This window comes from Heloderma suspectum, chromosome 6 (assembly GCF_057233095.1).
Source record: "Heloderma suspectum isolate Gila_16-S chromosome 6, 16-S_ref, whole genome shotgun sequence".
NCBI lineage: Eukaryota > Metazoa > Chordata > Lepidosauria > Squamata > Helodermatidae > Heloderma > Heloderma suspectum.
Window position 1 is genome coordinate 118,808,010 of NC_139463.1, and position 21,462 is coordinate 118,829,471.

Genomic DNA, 21,462 nt, shown 5'->3' on the forward strand with positions numbered 1-21,462 from the left:
CCCCCCTGTCAAGGATTCCAGGGGGAGGGACGGAACACCTCCTCCCCACCATCAACATAATCTGTGGAAACGTAAGTGACTTTTATACAGCCCTAGTTCCCATTCCAGACCCCCTCCCAGATAATAATATAACATTCAGACTCTATACCTGAGTTTCCTTGCTTTGCCGCCCTTTTCCTTTGTATTGCATGGGTTAGTTATTCATGGGTGTGAACTTTCTTTTGGCTCAGGTTTTGATAAGAATGCACCAAATTCTCAAATATTTTCTTATTCTGGATGGAAAGGACTTGAGAGGGTCTTCTTCTTTTGTAATGAATGTAGGAGAACCCAAATTTGTAGACCCCTCGTTGTGGGAATAGTAAACTTTTTAAGATGCACTGCATACATACAGCTGATGTTATGGAGAACTGGCTCAGAGTGGCTTGACTCCCTAGGTAGTTGGTATAAAGTGAGAGGACACAGCTCTAGACAAACCTCTATGCAACACATTAAATGTTATCTTTACAATTTAGCATGTAATGCTGTTCCTTGAAAAAATATCTTAAGTATTGCTTCTTTATAGAGAAAGAATGTTAGCAATTTACATTGCTTTTCATTTTGGCCTTCTTACCTGATCTAGTCCTCTTGAGGTCTGGGAATTTAAAAAAAAAATCCTGCTTTTTATGTAATTTTTCATCCTTCACACACCAGAAAACAACCACACTATGTCTTCGGGGCTGTATATTCAGCTGAGATTTTGTCTCTGACAAAGCATCTTTCTAAGAATTCTCAATTGAGGCATTTGTATCATTGCACAGCCATGTCAGAGTTCATGTACAGATGTGAAACAACCCTATTACAGAGGTAAATAACACCTCAGGATAGAGTTACCACACTTCCGTGTATGAATCACTCTTTGATGAAAGGGATGTTGGTGGTGATGGTGGTGGGGAGACAGAAGCTTAGGAACTAATCCTCCTTAACACAAGTCTGGAATAAAATCAGAAGTAACAGCGAATCCTGGAGGAAGCCAGGGAATCAATGCACTCAGCACAATTCCATCTTTTACTCCTGCCGGTCGTCATTTGTCAGGTTACATATTACCCTTCACTGGAAGTCGCAATCAAGTCAAATGCTTAAGGAAAAGGAGTAAATCTCACTAGAGATTTAGGTCTGATGGGAGAAAATGGTTTTTGTGCATTTGCATTAATGTTTTCTAGTCTACCAGTGTTATGGTATATGATATATACGGTCATGTATGCACACACCGGCATCACACAACTAGAAATTACTTCTGTGTGGCCTAGAATTAGTGCAGTGTAGAAATAGCAATGTAAGGCTTAAGCTACAAAAATGCTGCTAAAAATATGTCTGCAGCAGCTTAGAAAGGGGACACAGTAAGGTAGGGATGGGAAACTTAACTTGGGTGAGGGGGCCAGATGGCCCCATCCCTTCTGTGGGCCACATGATGTGAGGTGCCACTCCCCCTCTCAATTGGGAGAGGGAGCACTGTACAAAGAAATCCCTGCTGTTATATGTTTGAAGCAAACAGCAGGGAGGGAGCCCTCTCCCTGCTAACCCTGATAGGGAGGGAAAATGGGCTTCTCCCATGGTCCAATCAGCCTGAGGGACCAGCCTAGTGAGTCAAATGGGGCTAAGGTCTGGAGATTCCCCTTCCCTATACTAAGCATAGGAGAAATCACAAAAGCAATAACTAAGTTGGAATTTATGCAACATCACGGAAAGGTATAAAACGTGGGTGCAGCACCTCTTTCAGCCCAAGGGCCAAATTTCACTTTCAAGAAACTTTTGGGGACTGGGGAAATGGGGCACAGCCATTTGGGGAACCCAGGAGGGCTCAATGTTGCCCCTAGGCCTGACGTTCTGCAGCCCTGTCCTAAAGAAAGGGACCTACTGAGTACAACAGGGATGTGACCCTCTTGTGGTTAAATCAGGAACATATGACTATAGAAAGACTACAATGCTATTGATGCAGAAATTGAGTGCCAGGGGTGGTGGTCAATGGAGAGAGGTCACTGAAAGAAAGAGGTGATCATTATGGTCCCAGGTCATGGTCTGAAGGCACATGAGGCAGCCACCCTTCTGATGCTAAGCAAGTTTGGGGCTGGTCAGTTCTTGGACAGGAGACCACCTGGGAACCACATATAGCCATGTTGAGTTCTACAAAGGAAGAATGGTGGGATATAAATGTAACAAATATATAATACATGAATACATAGTAAATATGATGTGAAGGGAAGGTGTGGGGAGATGGGAACTGGTAGGAGTAAAAACGTATAGTAACCAATCACATCACACATCATGTCCTAGTGTGGAAGTATACAAGTGAAGTGAAGATATCGGGTGGACTCACCCACCTCTGCTAGCAGAATACTATATTTGGTAATGTATGCATTGTATTTCCGTAAACTCGCATGTCATGTTTTAACTGCGTGCTTTAAATTCTGTTAACTGTAATATAATAGCATCTTCTTTCCACAATTGTCATGAATGCATTTGCCTTCTCTTACGAAATTCTGTAAAATGTAACCCGTCTGTGTGCTTTCATGTATACATGAGCTATGCTGTTCATTCCACCAAGCAAGAGCGATACCATTTGCATGCGGGGCAGGGTTGCAGCGACCTGTCTGAAACAGGAACTAAGCATTTTATTTTCTCTTTGGCTGTGTCTTAATTTCACAGCTAAAATTAGCTCCTTTGCTCATCTTTTAGTTGTTCTTCTCCATGCAGCAGTATGTAGGAGAAAGAATATTTGCCATGGATATTTTGTAGTACATTAAGGAGGAGGAGGAGGAGGAGGAGGAGGAGGAGGAGAAGGAGGAGGAGGAGGAGGAGGAAGAAGAAGAAGAAGAAGAAGAAGAAGAAGAAGAAGAAGAAGAAGAAGAAGAAGAAGAAGAAGAAGAAGAAGAAGAAATAAAATGAATGGTGTTCTTTTCAGTTTTAACAGCCTTTGATTCACACCATTAATGCCAAGGAGTCTGTGCAATAGTATTTGGTTAGGAGAAAGATTTGTAGTTGACCTTACTTTACTATTTTGCCTTCAACACTGGGTAATTACACAGTTCTTTTCCTACTAATTATTTCCATGCCAAGAAAATCTTCACAACACTCTTCAAAGGGTGAGGGAGTGGGTCATGCCATGCAGACATATGGGGTAACTCCACACCCACTGCTGATGCACCCCGTGGCCAAAACCCTTCCCTTATTACCAACATACATGCATAGAAGTCCTCAATGCAAGGGGGTTAGTATATTGATCTCCCTCATATGGAGGTGTTGTAGGCACATATGTCACTGTAGTATTACCAAATATGCTCTCATTTGCAGACATGTGTGCATCTCTATACACATTCTCATAGATGCGCATTTGCTAAATCATATCGTCCTTAGACAGTGGTCATAGAGTGTCAATCGACTAAGAGGTGACCCCCAACATGAACACACACAGAGAACTTAAGAAAAACTTGGCACATATATTAGATACCAAAATGGATATATAATGCACACATTGAATCCAGGGAAATTAACGTGGTAAAGCAATATCCCTTTAAACACATGGATAACAATGTCAATGAACCTGCAAGACTTCATGAGAACTGTACTCTTTGTGGAGAAATTAGCGACATTCTAGGATAGTTTGGTTGTGGAACCAAATGGAGGCTGTATGGACAGAAATGGACCGTTTGTTCTGCAAGGGAAGGACTGGATTGGGTGATATTACCAGAAGAAGTGGACGGAGACTGTTGGGTCAAGTGGATTCCCTAACACTTGTGGGGGTAGGAAAAGAATGGGGAAAGGGTTCAGGAGAAGCAGTCTGGAGTTGGGTAGAGGGGGTGGGTTTTCAGGAAAGCTAATCTAAGGTGAAGGGTTACAGGAAAAAATGTGACCCTTTAAAATCTCAGGCTCCAGAGTCTGAGGAGTGGGCAGGAAGAAGCAGCATAGACATGAATAAGGACACCTAGGGTAAAGGAACTTGTGTTTTGCAATTTTTCTTTTCTTTTCCTTTCATGCTGTTTGTATCACTCAGCTCTACTGCGTAAATACCTTTAGTTGAGATGGTTTGCTTGTTGGGGTTCAACCCTGTGTCTATAATGTCCATCACCCCACTTCTACAGCCCAAACCCCATGTTCCTGGGAAGGGGAAGTTAAAAGAAGGAAAGTGGGACTCTTAAGGAGGCAGGAGATCCTTAAGGGGTTGCTCGGGTGGTCTTGCTCATAAGGGGAACCCTGACACCCTCAAACACTCCCTGGTTCCTCCCAGGAAGCACAGCTTCCTCAGCCTGAATGCAGTGTTTATTTGTTTTTGTTTTTTGTTTTTCATATATTTACATCCATTCTCTTTTGAGAAAGGAAAGGGAATGCAAGAGAAAAATAAACCAGAACTTTACACCTAGTCTTTCAAGTGTGCAGGTGTGGGCGATCTCCCCTCCCAAGCACTGCCACCACCTATAGGGAAACATTCTTGACACCAACGAGACCACGATGGCATCCCTTGAGCAAGTGGAGAACATCATACTAGACGGCACCTTGCTGGAGTCACTCACTGACCTGCTACTAAATGTTAACCCATCTGCTAAGGAGTATCGTCAATTAAGTGGAACCCTTGAGCATGAGAACACTGCCACGGTTGCTGCTAATCGGGCACAAATGGACGCATCTCAGTGCTTCCATCATGACTGCAGACTGATGAGCACTGTGGATGCTAAAACATTCCCCACTGCTGTGTTGGTTACCTCAAACGGCTTTCCTCTGGCTGATAGTTGTCTGATGGTATACCCTAAAGGTTGACAGTGCCGCGAGATCTCCTGCATGGAGATTCATGGCCACCCTTCAGTTTATCCTTTGCTGCACTTTCATGGTGAGGCTGGATGGGGCCCTGGCATGGCACATGTCATGGCACATGGCACATGGCAGCCAGGCAAACCAATTTGGCATCTGTTTGCCTACACCTGTCCACTTCCCCTGACAACTCTTTGTTGCCATGAGCCATGTGCACTCAATGGCAAACCTCAAGATTCAAGTAGAGGTGTACAAAACCCGCTTACCTGGCTCCGCGCTCCGTCCCTCCCCCCGGAATCCTCGACGGGGGGGGAGGCACTCCATGCTTCCCACCAGAATCCTGCTTGGCCGGCTCTGCTCCGCGGCCAAGCCGTGGAGCCGCCAGCTGGCTCCGCCTGCCCGCAGCCAGACATCTGGCCGCTGGGCAGCCCTGAAGGGATGCAAATGGCAGCTGTCGTAGCCGCCGTTATTTGCCTCCCTGTGGTGAGCCATGATACGCTACGTAAATATTTATGTAGCCTATCACAGCAGGGGGGAAAAAACCCTAGCTTACGCAAATGGCAGTAGCCGCCGCCATTTGCATCCACTGGGGTTCCCCCCCCCCACCGTGATAGGCTACATAAATAGTTACGTAGCCTATCACGTCCTCTGCAGGGACGCAAATCATCATGATGCATGAGCTTTATCAAGAGGCGGATAAAGGGAGTGAGACCTTACATCTTCTGCTTGATCTCTCTGTAGCCTTGATACCATTGAACATGGTATACCTCTGGACCAACTATGTGGAATGGTATTGGAGGTACTTTAGTCCAGTGGTTCTCTTCCTACCTATTGACTTGATTCTAGATAGCGATAAAGGGCTGGTGTCTTGCAAGATTCCACAAAATTCCTCCTCCAAATACAATATTTCTGTAAAGCCTACAGCAACCTCTAGTCCTACTTCACTTTAACTAAGACTAAGGAAGTGTAACTTGAATAAATGCATATTCTTCCCCTCCCCTACCTCTACTATCTTCCCCACATTGAATTATAGATTGAGAGCCCTTCAGGGTTCTCGATCTGCCATCTTGTACTGGTAAAGTTGTAGTGATGGTACTACACACCATTAAACAAGTATGTGACTGCTATGCTCTTCCACATATGAAAACACGGTGTCAAAAGATGCCCATTCCATCATGGGGAACATATCATTGCCCTTGTTTTCAACCAGAAGGAATAACATGACATTGTAAATACAACAGCTAATCTAGAGTTTATTAATCCTTGTTACAACTAGGGATGTCAGAGAATTCTGCCACGGACTGAAATGGGATCGAGTTCCCTTCAGTCCATGCCACGGAATCCTCTGCGGAGCGGCACCACGAGGTCCAGCAAAGCCAGCAGTCATGCGGGTTTTTTTCGTCGTCCACAAAGAGTCATGAAATTTTCATAAATAAAAACACAGTGTAGTATATTCCGATAATAAATATGTACTTTTTTTAAAAAAAAAGTATTGTGCCCACCGCCTTGTTTGTGGGTGTTCTTTTTCAATTGAAATCCTCGGTCTCGGTTTACTTTCAGCTAAAACACTTCCTCTTCCTAGGGGCTTCCCAAAAGAAGGCTGTCAGATGTGCGATAAACTATTTGTTTAAAGCAATGCTGTTTTTAAACAAAGAAAAAACCTTTTAAAATGAACATGCCGCTCCAGGACCGGCATGGTCATTTTGAAAGGTTTTTTTCTTTCTTTAAAACAGTGTTGCTTTAAACAAAGAGTTTATTGCTCAGGCACACCTAAGACAGCCTTCTTTTGAGAAGCCCCTAGGAAGAGGAAGTGTTTTGGCTGAAAGTAAATGGAGATGGAGGATTTCAATTTTTTTTTAAAAAAAAAAATTAAATATTTATAAAAAATAGCGATTTTTACGGAAGTTATGCAGACTTACAGAGATGGCTGGGCACTGGAATTACGGTTGTCGGTACGGATTTATCTTCACAATTTTCAGAGCAGAAAAAAGAGGAGAATTCCAGGGGCTTGTGAACAGTGGAACAAAGCACTGGACGCAAACTGGGGAAGTCAAGCGGCACAGAAGGTACACAATTCGTGCATCCCTAATTACAACACAGGATCATTCAAGTCAGTAGTTGCAGGAGCAGGATCCCTTCTTAGGGTCCAAACTGAGTAGCTGCAGGATAAGGTGGAACATCCTGGTATTGGTAAATAAATGCAGAACCAGGAGGAAGTCTTGCAGAATGACTGCAGAATGCAGTCACTGCAGGACCAGGGTGAATGTCAATGCTGCAACACAGTGAAGGGTGCAATCCTATGCAAGTTTAGACAGAGAAAAGTCTTACAACTCCCAGCATGCCCCAGCCAGTTGTAGGACTTTTCTCTGTCTAAACATGCATAGGATTGCACCCTAAGTAGTTTCAGGAGCAGAATGATTGTCTACGTGGTTGTGCACTCTGTTCATAAGTAGTTGTGGGGTCAGGATGGTCTAGCGCTATGTTTGCTGTGGAGGTGGGAAAGTTTTATGTTGTATTCTTGGTCCTGTACTTTTCTGTTTGCTGTCTGTACTGGAAGGTCTCTTTTAACTTTCTTAGCATCCTCTGTTTCAGCTCCTTGGCCTTCTGATAAGCTCTCTGGTCCCTTTGCCTTCCTGCTACCCCTTTTTGTACCTTCATGTCTTTGCGCCTTGCCTGGTGCCCTTTCCAACCATATCTACTGAGCCTTTTTGCTCCTGCTTTGTTTTTCTTCCTCCTTTGTGCTTCTAGCATTCAGGTTTTTATCTTGTCTTCTGTCCCACCACCACCTCTTTCAGACAGCCATTTTAAGAACCATTGTCCTTATTCCCTTTCCCCATGTTTATCCAGCCATACCTGCAACTGTCTTCTTTTGCTGGAGACAAACCTGAGGAATTGTGCAGCCTCTCCTCAGATATGGAAGATCCTGTGCATCTGTGCCTGAATAGGGTCCCACATCCCTTGTACAGAGCCAAGGTTTACAATGGCTGGACCTCCACTACTCTGTCATCATGTGCTTCGCCACATAGTTGGTAATGGTAGGCTGTGTTGACAACATTGACATGAGTCTTGTATGCTAGCCCTATAGTACACAGCAGCGTTGTCCAACTAAGGATGTATAAGAAATTCATTTCAGACCATTTTGATCAGAATTTTCAGTTTGCACCTTCCAGGTAGAACACAAACCTAGATGTGATTTGTCTGGATATTTCCAAGTTTGCAATGTAATTCACATAACAAAGAAAATGAGTTCAACAGCATGCATACATTTGAAAAATATTCATGAGAAAAAAGTATATTTTTTAGTAGGGATGTTGGAGAAATCCACCAAGGCCTCCAGAGAGGCTGGATTCTTTAGAATCTGCCCCCCCTCAGAGCCCATGGCAGAACGACCTCCCCCCCGACACCCCCTGAAATCCCCCCCAGGATGGACCTACCTGATGGTGGTGGCGGCTGCGACAGCTGCGGCTCCAGGTCATCTTCCGGTCGCTGCGGCCGCAAATGGCGGCTGTCGTAGCGGCTGCCGTTTGTGCGCCTGCATTAGGCCATGATAGGCTACATAAGTATTTACGTAGCCTGTCATGGCAAAATGGCATAGCAGCTGCCATTTGTGTGCCTGCCTTTTGCTGTGATAGGCTACGTAAATACTTACGTAGCCTACCATGGCCTAATGCAGGCATGCAAATGGCAGCCACTATGCCATTTGCGTGCCTGCCTTTTGCCATGATAGGCTACATGAATACTTATGTAGCCTATCATGGCCTAATGTAGGCACCCAAATGGCAGCCGCTACGATGGCTGCCATTTGCGGCCGCAGCGGCCCAGCAGTGGCCGGAAGTCCAGCTGCGGCTGGCCCCGGCCGGCGGCTCTGCGGCCTAGCTGCGGAGCAGAGCTGGCTGGGGAGGATTCCGGCGGGGAGGGATGGATCACCTCCCCCCCCCCCCGCGGACCCCAGCAGCAGACCGGTGAGTGGGATTCGTACATCCCTGCTTTTGAGAGATGTGCACAAATATGCTGTAATCAATGGGAGAAGAAAGTGTACATTTCAAAGATGGGCAGAACTGATCCATACATTTCAGAAAAATATGTATGAAAATATGCACTGATATTGGGGGGGGGCAACACTTGCAATCTAATAGCTTGATTTTTTCTGGTTTGCACAACTTTATTATGAATCTGGTGCCCCCTGGATGCTTCTGACTCCACCTCCCAGTATCCCTAAACATTGATCATGCTGATGGCAGTTGCAGTCTAAAACATCTCCAGAGTACCAGATTGAAGAAGGCTGATCTGTAGAATTCAAAATCATATATTTGTGTATGAATTCAGCCACTGGCCTTTCAGAGGTATTCCTCAGAGTGTCCTCCTTTTTCTGTATAAACCTGGTGAGGATAGAGCTGTATGCTCTACAGAAATGATAGTTGGCACTGTGGGTGCAGGACAGATCTCTTTTAGAATGGCCAAATGATCATTAGGGATGATCCCTAATGCTGGTCCTGCAGCTTGCTTCGCGGTGGGGGGGAGGTGCTTCGGTTCTCCCCCCAAAGTTCAGGCTGGGGGGGGAGGCGACCCGCCTCACCTGGCCAAAATTCAGGCCGGGGAGAAGCGCCTCATCTCCCCGGCCGCGAAATACAAAGTGTGTGGGGGGAAACCCGTGATAGGCTACGTAATGATTTACGCAGCCTATCACAGCTAGATTTCCAAAGTCAGCCATGATAGGCTACGTTAATCGTTATGAAGCCTATCACGGGTGACTTTGAAAAAAAAAGAAGAAAGCGCGTACGCTATTTGCGTTGCCCTTATTTTCTCTGTAGTCTACATAAATCTTTATGTAGACTACCGGGACCAAATAAGGAACGCAAATGGCGGCGCCCATGGGCGCTGCCATTTGCATACGCGCTTTTTTTTTTCCCTTCAAAGTCACCCGTGATAGGCTACGTAACGATTAACGTAGCCTATCACGGCTGACTTTGGAAATCTAGCTGTGATAGGCTACGTTAATCATTACGTAGCCTATCACAGGTGTTGTTGTTTTTTTTACTTTATTTTGTAATGGCGGTGGCTGCAGCTGGTCGGAAGACCAGCCGCTGCCCCCGCCCCCGCCGAAACGCCACCGAAACGCCGCCGAAACGCTGCCGGGACCCGCCACCAGGAGGGACATTAGCCAAAGGTAAGTCCCATCCTGGGGGGGAGGGGGGTGGAGAATTTCACCGCCAATTTTGGGGGGCCAAATGTGTTGGCATTCGGCCTCCCTGAGATTCGGGGAGAAATTCACGGCCATCCCTAGGAAGGAGAACAAAGAAGGAGAAAACCTAATCTCCCTTGGCAGAGAGCTCCACATCCTCTGAGCTACTATGCTCTTGTCTGATCTCGGAAGCTAAGCAAGGTCAGCCCTGGTTAGTACTTGGATGGGAGACTGCCTGGGAATCAGGCTTCCTGCATTGAGCTCGGTTGGAGTCGATAGTCTTGTAGGCCCCTTCCAACCCTATGATTCTATGATCTATGCTACCAAACATGCTTCTGAAGATGGGAGTCTTCAAAGAAGGGCACCTCCCTAAGTTCTTAAGATCTAGGCATGTTCATATAGGAGAAAGTATTCTCTCTTGTGGCCTGGTCTATTTGTGTATACAGCTTTATAGGTCATAACCAGGACTTTGAATTCTGCCAGAAATGCACCAGTAGCCAGTGAAGCTCTTGTAACAAGGGAATCATGTGCTCTCTCTAACCAGTCCCAGTCAACAGTCTGGCTGGCTGCAGCAGTCTGGACCAGCTGAAGTTTCTAAACATTTTTGGAAGGTAGCCTCCTCATGTACAGCACATCTACAGCAGTGAATTCATGATGAAGTAAAGAACTCATTATGTCATGAGTACCTTACCCTATGACATTGAAGCTCTCAGAGGTTATCTGAGATGCCCCAATTAAAGGAAAAATAGCAATATGTTGCATTGTCCCACTGTACCTTTCTGGAGCATGGGGGTGAACATTTTGTGCTCGTGAAGTAGCGTAGGAGGGCAACATGTGCCTGCCAGATGTTTTAGCCTACAACTCCAATCATCAAATTCTGTGCTTACTAGGGATGAACCTCTGAATGGACACAAGTTGCCCACCTCTGAGCTATTACGTGATTCCCAGACACTGAACATTGGCTTGCTGTAGTCAATGGGGCTGACGGAGAGTTGGAGCAGCAAGATAAACTCTATGGGGAAATATGTGGGTAACTTTATGTACATTTATATCATTAATCCTATAGTAACCACTTTAGTCTTAAAACCATTATCATATTGGTAGTACATTATAATAGAAGGAAGACCAGGAAAAATATTTAATTCCTTCTCCTTATTAGTTGTTCCCTTCTGTTCAATTCAGGCCTCAGCATAATGATGTAGCATTTAGGGGAAAAGATACAACCCAGTAATCCAGCAGCAGAGGACAAGATGGAAAAGATCTCCACAGCCACCATGTCTTTGCCTCTTGTGCTCAGATAAGTTGGAACAAAGGAGACCCACACACTGCAGAAGACCAACATGCTGAATGAAATGAACTTGGCTTCATTAAAACTATCAGGTAACTTACAGGCCACGAAGGCCACAATGAAGCTGGCAATGGCCAAGAGCCCCATGTAGCCCAGGACAAAGTGAAACATAGTGATTGACCCTTCATTACATTGCACAGTGATTTCTTCAGCTACTGAGTCCACGTCTAAATCTGGGAAAGGGGGAGTGGAGGTCAGCCATACAGTACAAATGGTTGCTTGAATAAGAGAGCATGAGAGGGCAATGGAATGGGCAAGTCTTTTCCCCACCCAGTTCTTCAGCCTAGATCCAGGGTTTGTGGCTCTGAATTAGGGGTGGATGAAAGTCACATACCTTTTCTCGCAGCTTGTTCGTGGTGGGGGGGAGCGCTTCGCTGCTCCCCCCGCAAAGTTCAGGCCAGGGGGGGAGGCTTCCCGCCTCGCCCGGCTGAAATTCAGGCTGGGGAGGAGGCGCCTCGCCTCGCCCGGCCGTGAACGCGGAAGTAAAAAAAAAAAACGCCCCCTGATAGGCTACGTGACGATTCACATAGCCTATCACGGCTAGATCTGCAAAGTCAGCCATGATAGGCTACGTGAATCGTCACGTAGCCTATCACGGGTGACTTTAAAAAAAAAAAGCGCGTACGCGAATGGCGGCCCCCATAGGGAGCCGCCATTCGCGTTCCTTATTTAGTTGCTGTAGTCTACGTAAATGTTTACGTAGACTACGGCGAAAATAAGGGCAACGCAAATAGCGTTGCCCTTATTTTCGCCGTAGTCTACGTAAACATTTACGTAGACTACAGCGACCAAATAAGGAACGCGAATGGCAGCTCCCTATGGGGCCGTCATTATCCGTACACACTTTTTTTTTTTAAGTCACCCGTGATAGGCTACGTGACGATTCATGTAGGTTATCATGGCTGACTTTGCAAATCTAGCCGTGATAGGCTACGTGAATCGTCACGTAGCCTATCAGGGGACTTTTTTTTTTTTCTTTTATTGCAATGGCGGGGGCGGCAGCCGGTCGAAAGACCGGCTGCTGCTCCCACCCCGCTCGAACACCCGATGAACCACCAGCCAGACCCGCCGCCGGGAGGGACATTCAGGGAAGGTAAGTCCCGTCCCGGGGGGGGTGCGGGGTGCGGGGGGGTGCAGAGGATTTCTCCCCGAAACTTGTTCGGGGGGCCGAACACGTTGGCGCTCGGCTCCCCGAAGTTTCGGGGAGAAATTCTCCGCCATCCCTACTCTGAATGCAAGAGAAACTATAGTGGTTTTTGCCAAAACACAAGAAACAGTGACTGAGAAGATGACACCAAAAGCTGGTTGTCGGAGAAGGCAGGTTGCTTTCCCAGGCTGGCCAACAAACATCAAACAGCAGAGGAAGCAGAGCAGGAGAGAGATGAGGAGAGTGTAGGTGAGGTCCTTGTTGTTGGCTCTGACTATGGGAGTATCATTGTGGTTTAGGAAGATGCGTAGCACCAAGCTTGCGATGAAGGAAAATGAAATAGCAACGGAGGCTAAACTGATCCCTAAAGGTTCTTCATGAGACAGAAAATGTATAGTTTTGGGGATGCAAGCATTTCTATTCTTGTTTGGATACTGATCTTCTGGACATTTGAAACAGTCATTCATATCTGAAAAAGATAATGAGGTCCCATTCCAGTACCAATTCATCTGTTAGCATGAACTGTATGGGTTGGATCCAAAGCTATTCTTCTGCACCGAGAATAATTCTGCTTGTGAAATGGGATTTCATGCCTCCTCTTCTCCCCCATGCCCTCCAGTTTTCCCCCAGAGAGTTGGGCTACCCTCCAGAAAATATTTGCAGGGCATGTGGAGTTCTTCAGGAGGGAGGAGAGGACACATGAAGTCCTATCCCAGAAGAAGAATTGTTTTGCATGTAGAACAACACTGTTGGACCCAACCCATTGATTGCAAAACTGGAGCTCTGCATTACCTACCAGTCTGGTTTGAAATTTTCCCTTCTGGGCATGGAACACAATCATAACAGCAAAACTTCCCCCCTTCCTTCTTTTTCTTCTGATGACCAGTGTGACAGTGTTCATTACACAGAGAAATGGGAAGCACCTATATAAACACATGAGAAAGGCTTAGAATGGGAGATATTCATATCTGTTTATTGTACAATTAAACATCTCTAGGCTAGTATCATTTCCCATAGAAACAGAGAGAGCCAACTGGTGGCCTGCAGGAACAAAAATGTGTGAATCACTCAAGTCATACTCACAGCCAAGAGAGTAATGGTTATTGGGCAGTTTTAATTTAATAAATTAAAAAAAATACTTAATCAAGACGTGGTAAATATTCACCATGATTCTTGTATATATAATTCTTGTATATAGCTTCATTAACTATGTATGAAAAATGTAACATATTTTGAAGATAAGAAGAGACATATTTGGCCACACAATATGGTTTCTTGTTTTTGAATGTACTAAGTAGCACTGACTTTCTTCTAGGGTTTGATGACCAATCTCAAGGTCAGGTTAGACAGAGAAAGATACATACATTTGGTACCCTGGTTACCCATCTGGAAAATATTTAGTCCACCAAAAGTGCCTCAGAATCCATACCTGGCTAAACCCTCTGTGCCATACAATCATATCTCCATTAATAATGAATTCTTTTCCTTCAGAAGCTTTGGGATCCACCCTTCCAACCTGCACTCTCTTGAAAGAGTTATTGGGAAAAGTGACCAAGTTCACAATGTCAAATCCACCTTCTACTTCCCTGTTATCATTAAAGGACACTGCTTCTCCTGCTGAGTTATTAAATGAAATGGTATGAAGAAATGGATGGAGCTAATTGAAAGAGAAAAAGGAAAACAAAAAAGGGAGTTGAAAGATAAGATTGGGGAATATCATATCAGAGAGTTCTTCTTTCCTTAATGATTATGTTTATGGGTTGTAAGAAATGTTAGTCCTAATTAGAGTAGATCCATTGAAATGAATGGGACTAAAGTTAGACTAACATTCAATTCAACCATTGAATCCAGCCCTATATAATTTCATGTGAGAAAGACCAAGTATGAACATCGAGACTTCTATCACTTTTAGTCTCCCATTATGGGAAGAAATTTAAAGTCACATAATGTGATTAATGAAGAAGATGCATAACTCCATCTTGTAATGAATTCATGGAGGAGAAAGCTGGATGCATTCTGACCATAGAACTAATCTGTTTGTTGAAATAAACAAGTTATTGTTGCGGAGACATTACCTGCCAAGGCTGCAGATCATGAAGATAAGCCATTTTACCCCCCACCATTGTTCTGTGGTTGGATCTGGATGAGAACATGGCACGCAAAGCATGAGCCACAACATAGACAGAATTATAGATACTGTAGCTGTGGCCAGTCATGTCCATTTCAAACTGAGGCCCTGGAAGACTTTCCAGCCTCTCCTCCCCAGTACACGATCCTTTGGCATGTATAGGCTCTCTCAGATCTGGAAATGAACAGTCAAATGCTTGCTCCCAGAAGTCCTTGAGGAAACCATCTCCTTTGGTCCAGTAAGGTTTTACGATCTGAATAAATTCTCGGAACCCTGGAAGATCCTTTGATTGAATTGTAAATGAAATGGCACCTTGGAACAACTGAAGATCCCAACCACATTGAAAGCCTTTTAATATGAAATCAATCTGGGTTGTCATAATCCACACCTTTCTAAATGAAGTATTTTCCTCCTTTCTAGAATCTAGTATAAACTTAACAGTTCTTAGCCATGAAATTGTCAGTGATTCCCCATAGATGATAAATGCACTGGCTTTATTGTATGTGAAAAGAACATATATCTCTGAGACTATATCAGTAAATTCATCCAAGTTATCAACAGAGATTAGCTGTGGGATTCTTTTTGTAAAGGCTGAACAGATTTCATTCTCAGGAAGCAATTGTTCCAGGGCCTGCAAGAAATGTTCTCCACTGCTATTACCTACAACAAAGATCCCAACCCATGTCCATCCAAAATGCTGAAGTAACCGGATAATCCCCATGTACTGACTGTCTTCATTTGGGACCATGCGGTAAAATGAATTGATCTGCATTGTGTCTCTCTCCTCCAGGGCAATTGAGCCATATGTGAGCTAAATGGAAATTAGATGTTTTAGAGATAGATTAGGATGTCTATATTGCATGCTTTTCAATGCAATTATTACTTCTGAAAAAGTCCTAGGGCAGGGTCTGAAGGAACATGATGCAGCATCCTGGCTGGAATTATGTAGATATTCTCTAGTGGTGTTAGCAACATGACACCACCTCTTAGCAGTTTTGTCCAACAGATCAAGGTTGTTTTATTTTTATATGCATTTTGTTTAGGGATGTGTACTGACTGGGGGGGTAGTGGTAGGGGGTCTCACAGGGACGAAGACCCAGGACTTCTTTAAGAGCCAGGTCTCAGCCACTTCCTTCCCACTCCCAGCCTACTGCTGTGGGCCAGGTTCTTCCAGCAGTCTCCTCCCCTTCCCTGCTGCCGAGTGAGGGTGAAGCTTCCATAGAGTGTAATATTTTGAAAACCTAAAATGTTTGTGTTTGAGTGAGTGAGTGAAATTTTTTTTAACACTCCTGCGTTTTTTCTCAGACATCATGGAAATGCCACTGCCTTACTCTCAGCTGCACTGTTGTTTTGATCCCAGCTGAAGGTTGTATACCTTACAAGGTTGTGTAATCTTAGAAGGGGGTGTGGCTGTGAGGGGCCTTGGCTGCTGTGACTGTCATGAAGGGACCCTGAACTTCTGAATTTGCCACTACACTACTGGTACTGACACACACACACACACACATGCACACACGCACACAGAAGGGAAAGAGGGTGTGGAGGCTACAATTTCTAGAAAGAACCTCTACAAGCAATATGCCTTTCCTTGGGCTGAAGCCCATTCTTGCAGACAGGAACTAGTGCGTGTTGCAATTCCTGGTCTCAGGTGAAGAGGAAGGAAGGCAGAGAGCCTTGGTGGTGAAGCACCCGCTGTTGGCACCTTGCTCTGGCAAGCAAAGAGCTTAGCAATTTCAGTGATTTCAGCATGGAGCCTTTCCTCTGGGAGGAGAGACTCTGAGTGATTTCAGCAGCAGCATGGCCCCCGACCTCTGAGAAGAGGGGGACTCAGGACTGCCCCAACCTGAGGCTTCTTACACAGTTCAGAGAAAGGCAGTGACATCACAACTCTGATGAGCTAGACACTGCTCATAGGCACGGCTAATGGGGCTACTTACTATGGGGGAAAGACTGAGTTGGCCTCCCATCTTGTATAATAGAAGAGGGTGTTTGGGGATGATGGCTGTACTTGCCAAAAACAAAAGTCCTACTTACTGTCTCTTATTAACTTAACCAAAGATGATCTTGCATCTTAATGACTGTGTTAAAGACAGGTGGTGTTCAACAATAGGCTGGTGTTCAACAATAGGAGCATATTGTATGTGATTGACTAGGTAACTTTCCAGATATCACTCTTGCCACCCAGCACATTCACATTTTGCTGAATTTTGACCCCCAACTTTGCCTTTGGGGGATGCATTTTAAGCAGCCCATTAGAAATGGAATTGCTTGATCTAGTCTTGCATGTTGCTCTCAACCCATTTCCTGTGCTTTTCTCCCACCTTTGCTGAGGCTGCGGATGAAGATGCCTGGGTTTTTGGCTGTGTCTCAACATGGAGTCAGCACTGCTCACTCCAAAGAGAGCTACTTCATAACAGCCCATTTGAGCAAAAGCAGCATGTTCAGTTTGGGGGTTTCTGAAAACAGATGTCCTTATCCCTGCATGCTTTTGAGTGCGTTATAAAAGTGGCATACATCATAGAGGTGCCCCCAGATAAGACACCTGCAAATAGGGATGGACAAAAGTCACTTACCTTTTCGAAGGGTGACATCAGTGGTGGGGGGAGGAGCTCTGTCCCTCCCCCCAAAATTCTCCCCGGCAGGCTCCGCTCTGCGGCAACTCTGCAGAGCCGCCAGCCGGGGCCTCCCGCAACCAGACATCCAGCCATTGGGCAGCCTGCACAGGGAAGCAAATGGCGGCAGCTGTAGCCACTGCCATTTGCATTCCCTTTTTTTCCCGTGATAGGCTACGTAAATATTTACGTAGCCTTTCACGGGGGAAAAAAAGGGAACACAAATGGCGGCCACCGTAGCTGCCACCATTTGCGTTCCCTTTTTTTTTTGCCATGATAGGCTATGTAAATACTTACGTAGCCTATCACAGCTTCTGCAGAGATGCAGATGGCATCCCTCCGTTAGCTGTGATAGACTACATAAGTATTTACGTAGCCTATCATGGCTATAATGAGGAAGCGAATGGTGGCAGCAGACATGGCCACCATTCGCAAAGCAGCGCGAATGGCAGCAGGTAAGTGCTCTGTTTTGCGTGCCTTTCGTGGGGGGGCGGGGGGCTTCATTCCACCACAGATTTCAGGGGGCCGAATGCACTGGCATTCAGCCTCACCGAGATCCATGGAGGAATTCTCTGACATCCCTACCTGCAAAATTTGAGAAGAATAAGGTATCAGATTTTGTGAAAGGGGAGACTTTACATTTTTTTGGTTGGGGAAACTGATTCATTTCCCCTCCTCACTATATATATATATATATATATATATATATATATATATGAGGTAGGTTGTATGAAAATGGTATGCATCCTAGAATTTTATCAAGCTATCAGAATATGATGCATTTTCTGGGATAGAGTTTCCCTGCCAGCCATACCCCTCCTTCCCTTTGAACCACCAAATGATTCACATAATAAAACAAGAGTGTGATTTCCTGTACCAGCTGCACAGATCCTACCTGTGGGATCTTGTAGTAGCCTAAAATGTCAGCCATATTGACAGAGGTATCAAAGCCAAGTCCTCCAATGATGGCCATGAGGTTTTTCTGGGTGTCACATTTGTAGTTGGGGACAAATCTACGTGATTTGAAGAGCAGATCCAGAGTGGTACGATATGTCATCCTTGCATCATAATAACTGTCATAGATGTGGAATCCCAGTGTGATATTGGGCAAGATCTTGGGGTCCTTGTTGATCTCATTCACAGCAAATGCCAAGGCCAGGATGTGCTGGTAGAATTTTGTTACCATACTGCAACAAAGAGAATGAATTAACTATATCAGAATTCTACAATGTATGAATCTGCTGTATCACAATACCACCCATTTCTGTCTCTTAACTGGTTTAGATTGGAAGAATATTCTTATATTTGTTACTGATGGTACTGAGCTTATAAAAACTTTAGCCTAAATATAATTCATGATGAATCAGAAATCTTGTATTTATGTTCTGCATATTATTTTCACGTGTCTACTCTTATCTATCTTTAAAACAAAAAACAAGAAACCCCTCTGTGTTCTTCTTTACTTCCTTTGTTTCCCTCCAGCTTTGAGTACTCCTGTATGTGCCGTAATATTTTCTGTTAGTTTTGCTGCGTTGAGCAAAACACTGCAACAAAGAGAGTGAGTTTACTATATCAGAAGAAATATGAATTCATGAATCTTCTGTATCACAGTACCACTCATTTCTGTCACTTCGGGTGCAATCCTATGCATGATCAGGCAGAAAAAAACCCTACATGCCAGCACATTCACCCCCCCCCCCGGAATCCATGGTGGAATGAAGCCACCCGCCCCACCACCCCGTGAAATGGGCCTGGAATGGAGCCTACCTTTGTCAGCCGTTCTGGTGCTCCTCAAATGGCGGCCACATCTGCGGCCGCCATTCGCCTCCTTTTGAATGGCCATGATAGGCTTCGTATTTATGTAGCCTATCACGGCTAACACAGGGACGCCATTTGTGTCCCTGTCTTTTGCCGTGATAGGCTATGTAAATATATATGTAGCCTATCACAGCAATAGGCAGGAATGCAAATGGCGGCCGCCATAACCGCCGCGATTTGCGTCCCTGTCTTTTGCCGTGATAGGCTATGTATATATTCACGTAGCCTATCATGGCAAAAGACAGGAGCGCAAATGGCGGCCACCATAGCTGCCGCCATTTGCATCCCTGTCTGTTGCCATGATAGGCTACATATATATTTACGTAGCCTATCACGGCAAAAGACAGGAGCACAAATGGAAGCGGCTATGACAGCTTGCGTCCCTGCGCAGCCAGCGCCCTGATGTCCAGCTGTGGGCGGCCCTGGCCGGCAGCTCCGCAGATTTGCCGTGGAGCGGAGCCAGCCAGGGAGAATTTTGGGGGAGGAACGGAGCGCCTCCCCCCACAGCGAATGATGCCAGACTCCATGAGCGAATGAGTCAGTTTTGTACATCCCTACCATTAACACATCTTGAGGCAGTGAATTCCATAAGTAACTGCATGCTGCATGAGGAGTTACTTGAATTATCAGAAAGGATGAAACTTCAGGGTTCCAATTCAGTATTAGACTGAGGCAATCGTAATTAGGGTCAGCAATTAATATGAACAATAAACATGCCTAGGAAATTCATAGCATGTGCAAGATAGAGACCATCCTGCCAAACCATGCTCAAATCCATCTTGCACCTTCTTTATTTTTTTATTTTGATGTAATATTACTACTACTGCATTTTAGGAACTAAGGAAGAGAGTGTCTCCCCAGCCCCCCTATTAAAAGTAACCCTTTATCCACCAGATTATATTATGTATGTACATTATTGCTGTTCTTTCAGGAAAGAAGGAAGAAGATGACAAATATTACACTTTCCACTGAGTTCATTCTTCTGGGATTTCCTGAATGATGTGGGGAAAACAAGGAGTGAGAACAATTCCCACCCAAAGGATTAGACTGGTGGTCATGCGTCTGAAATCACACTTTATTCAAAAACGTGTACACAGGTAATTCACAAAGGAACTACAAGTTGGGAACACGTTACACATGGCTTTGATCAGAAAACACAGTACGTAGTAAGAAATACTGGGCAAGAGGTCTTAGCCAATCAAAAGCTTGCATATGTTATCTATATCCAATCACTTTAGGGATGATGCTGATCACGCACACATCAGGCATTTATCACATGTACAGAGTGCTTCTTTCTATCCCTGAATACACTCTTAAGCATAACTGGGGCTCAATGATTTGAAAATTCCTGCAAGGCAGTACCTTATCTCATTAGGCAATGGGTTTCTGTCTGCCTATTGTCCTCATGAGATAGGAGCTGGAGTCTCTTTTATCTCAGTTCAGGAATGTTTATTCCACCCTCTTACTTAGTTATCTGTGTCTTATTTTCCTCAGTTACATTCTCTGTACTTGTCCATCCTGGGGACTTTGGTTAAGGCCTATGCTGAGGCCTTTTCCCCGCAAAATGGCATGTCCCGAAGGTGGCATTTTATACCACATGTCTACTTATGTGTCTTCTGTCAGTTACAAGTCACACCTTAATACTAGGGATGGGCGAAAGTCCTTACATAGACTAGACTTGCCAAAATAAGGAACGCAAATGGCAGCGTCCATGGGCTGCCGCCATTTGCTTATGAGCTTTTTTTTTTTTTCCAAAGTCACCCGTGATAGGCTACGTGACGATTTACGTAGCCTATCACGGCTGAGTTTGGAAATCTAGCCGTGATAGGCTACGTAAATCGTTACGGAGCCTATCACAGGTGTGTTGTTGTTGTTTTTTACCGCACTTTTTTTTTTTTTGCAATGGCGACGGCTGCAGCCGGTCGAGAGACCAGCCGCCACCCCCGCACCCACCGAACAGCCTCTGAACCGCCGCCGGGACCCACCACCGAGAGGGACATTCAGACACGGTAAGTCCCATCCCAGGGGGGCGGGGGGCCGGCGGAGAATTTCCCCACCAATTTCGGGGGGCCGAATGCATTGGCATTCGGCCTCCTGAAGATTCGGGGAGAAATTCTCCGCCACCCCTACTTAATACCCATGATTGCTTCCATGGAACCCTTGCTCCATACTCCAGTATACTTATCCCTCATCAACTTCTCTATATCTACGATTTGTTCCCAAAGTGCAGAGACACCAAGTATGCTAGCTAATGCCTAAGACACTGCTTCCAACTGACTGTGCTGGCTTGGGTCAGTGCATTAATATTTCTGCAACATGTAGTAGTATAGAATTACCCAGGTTGTGGAAACAATATCATCGAACACTTTTTCTGTGATGTTGTACCTGTTTTGAGATTGGCAAGTTCCACTACAAGTATGTTGGAGTTGATAGGTCTCATATGTAGTA

At 45.1% G+C, this 21,462-nt stretch overlaps 1 protein-coding gene across 1 annotated transcript; it reads right to left on the reverse strand.

Moving 5' to 3' along the window:
• Positions 1–11,099: 11,099 nt before the first annotated feature.
• Positions 11,100–18,382, reverse strand: LOC146342851 (vomeronasal type-2 receptor 26-like). The gene is made up of 6 exons (XM_084808037.1): positions 18,092–18,382; positions 14,532–15,395; positions 13,886–14,113; positions 13,253–13,379; positions 12,537–12,925; positions 11,100–11,603 (listed from the first exon to the last, which is right to left on the reverse strand). Exons 1-6 carry the CDS (start codon positions 18,380–18,382, stop codon positions 11,100–11,102), a joined length of 2,403 nt encoding a protein of 800 aa, XP_084664163.1.
• Positions 18,383–21,462: the final 3,080 nt, after the last annotated feature.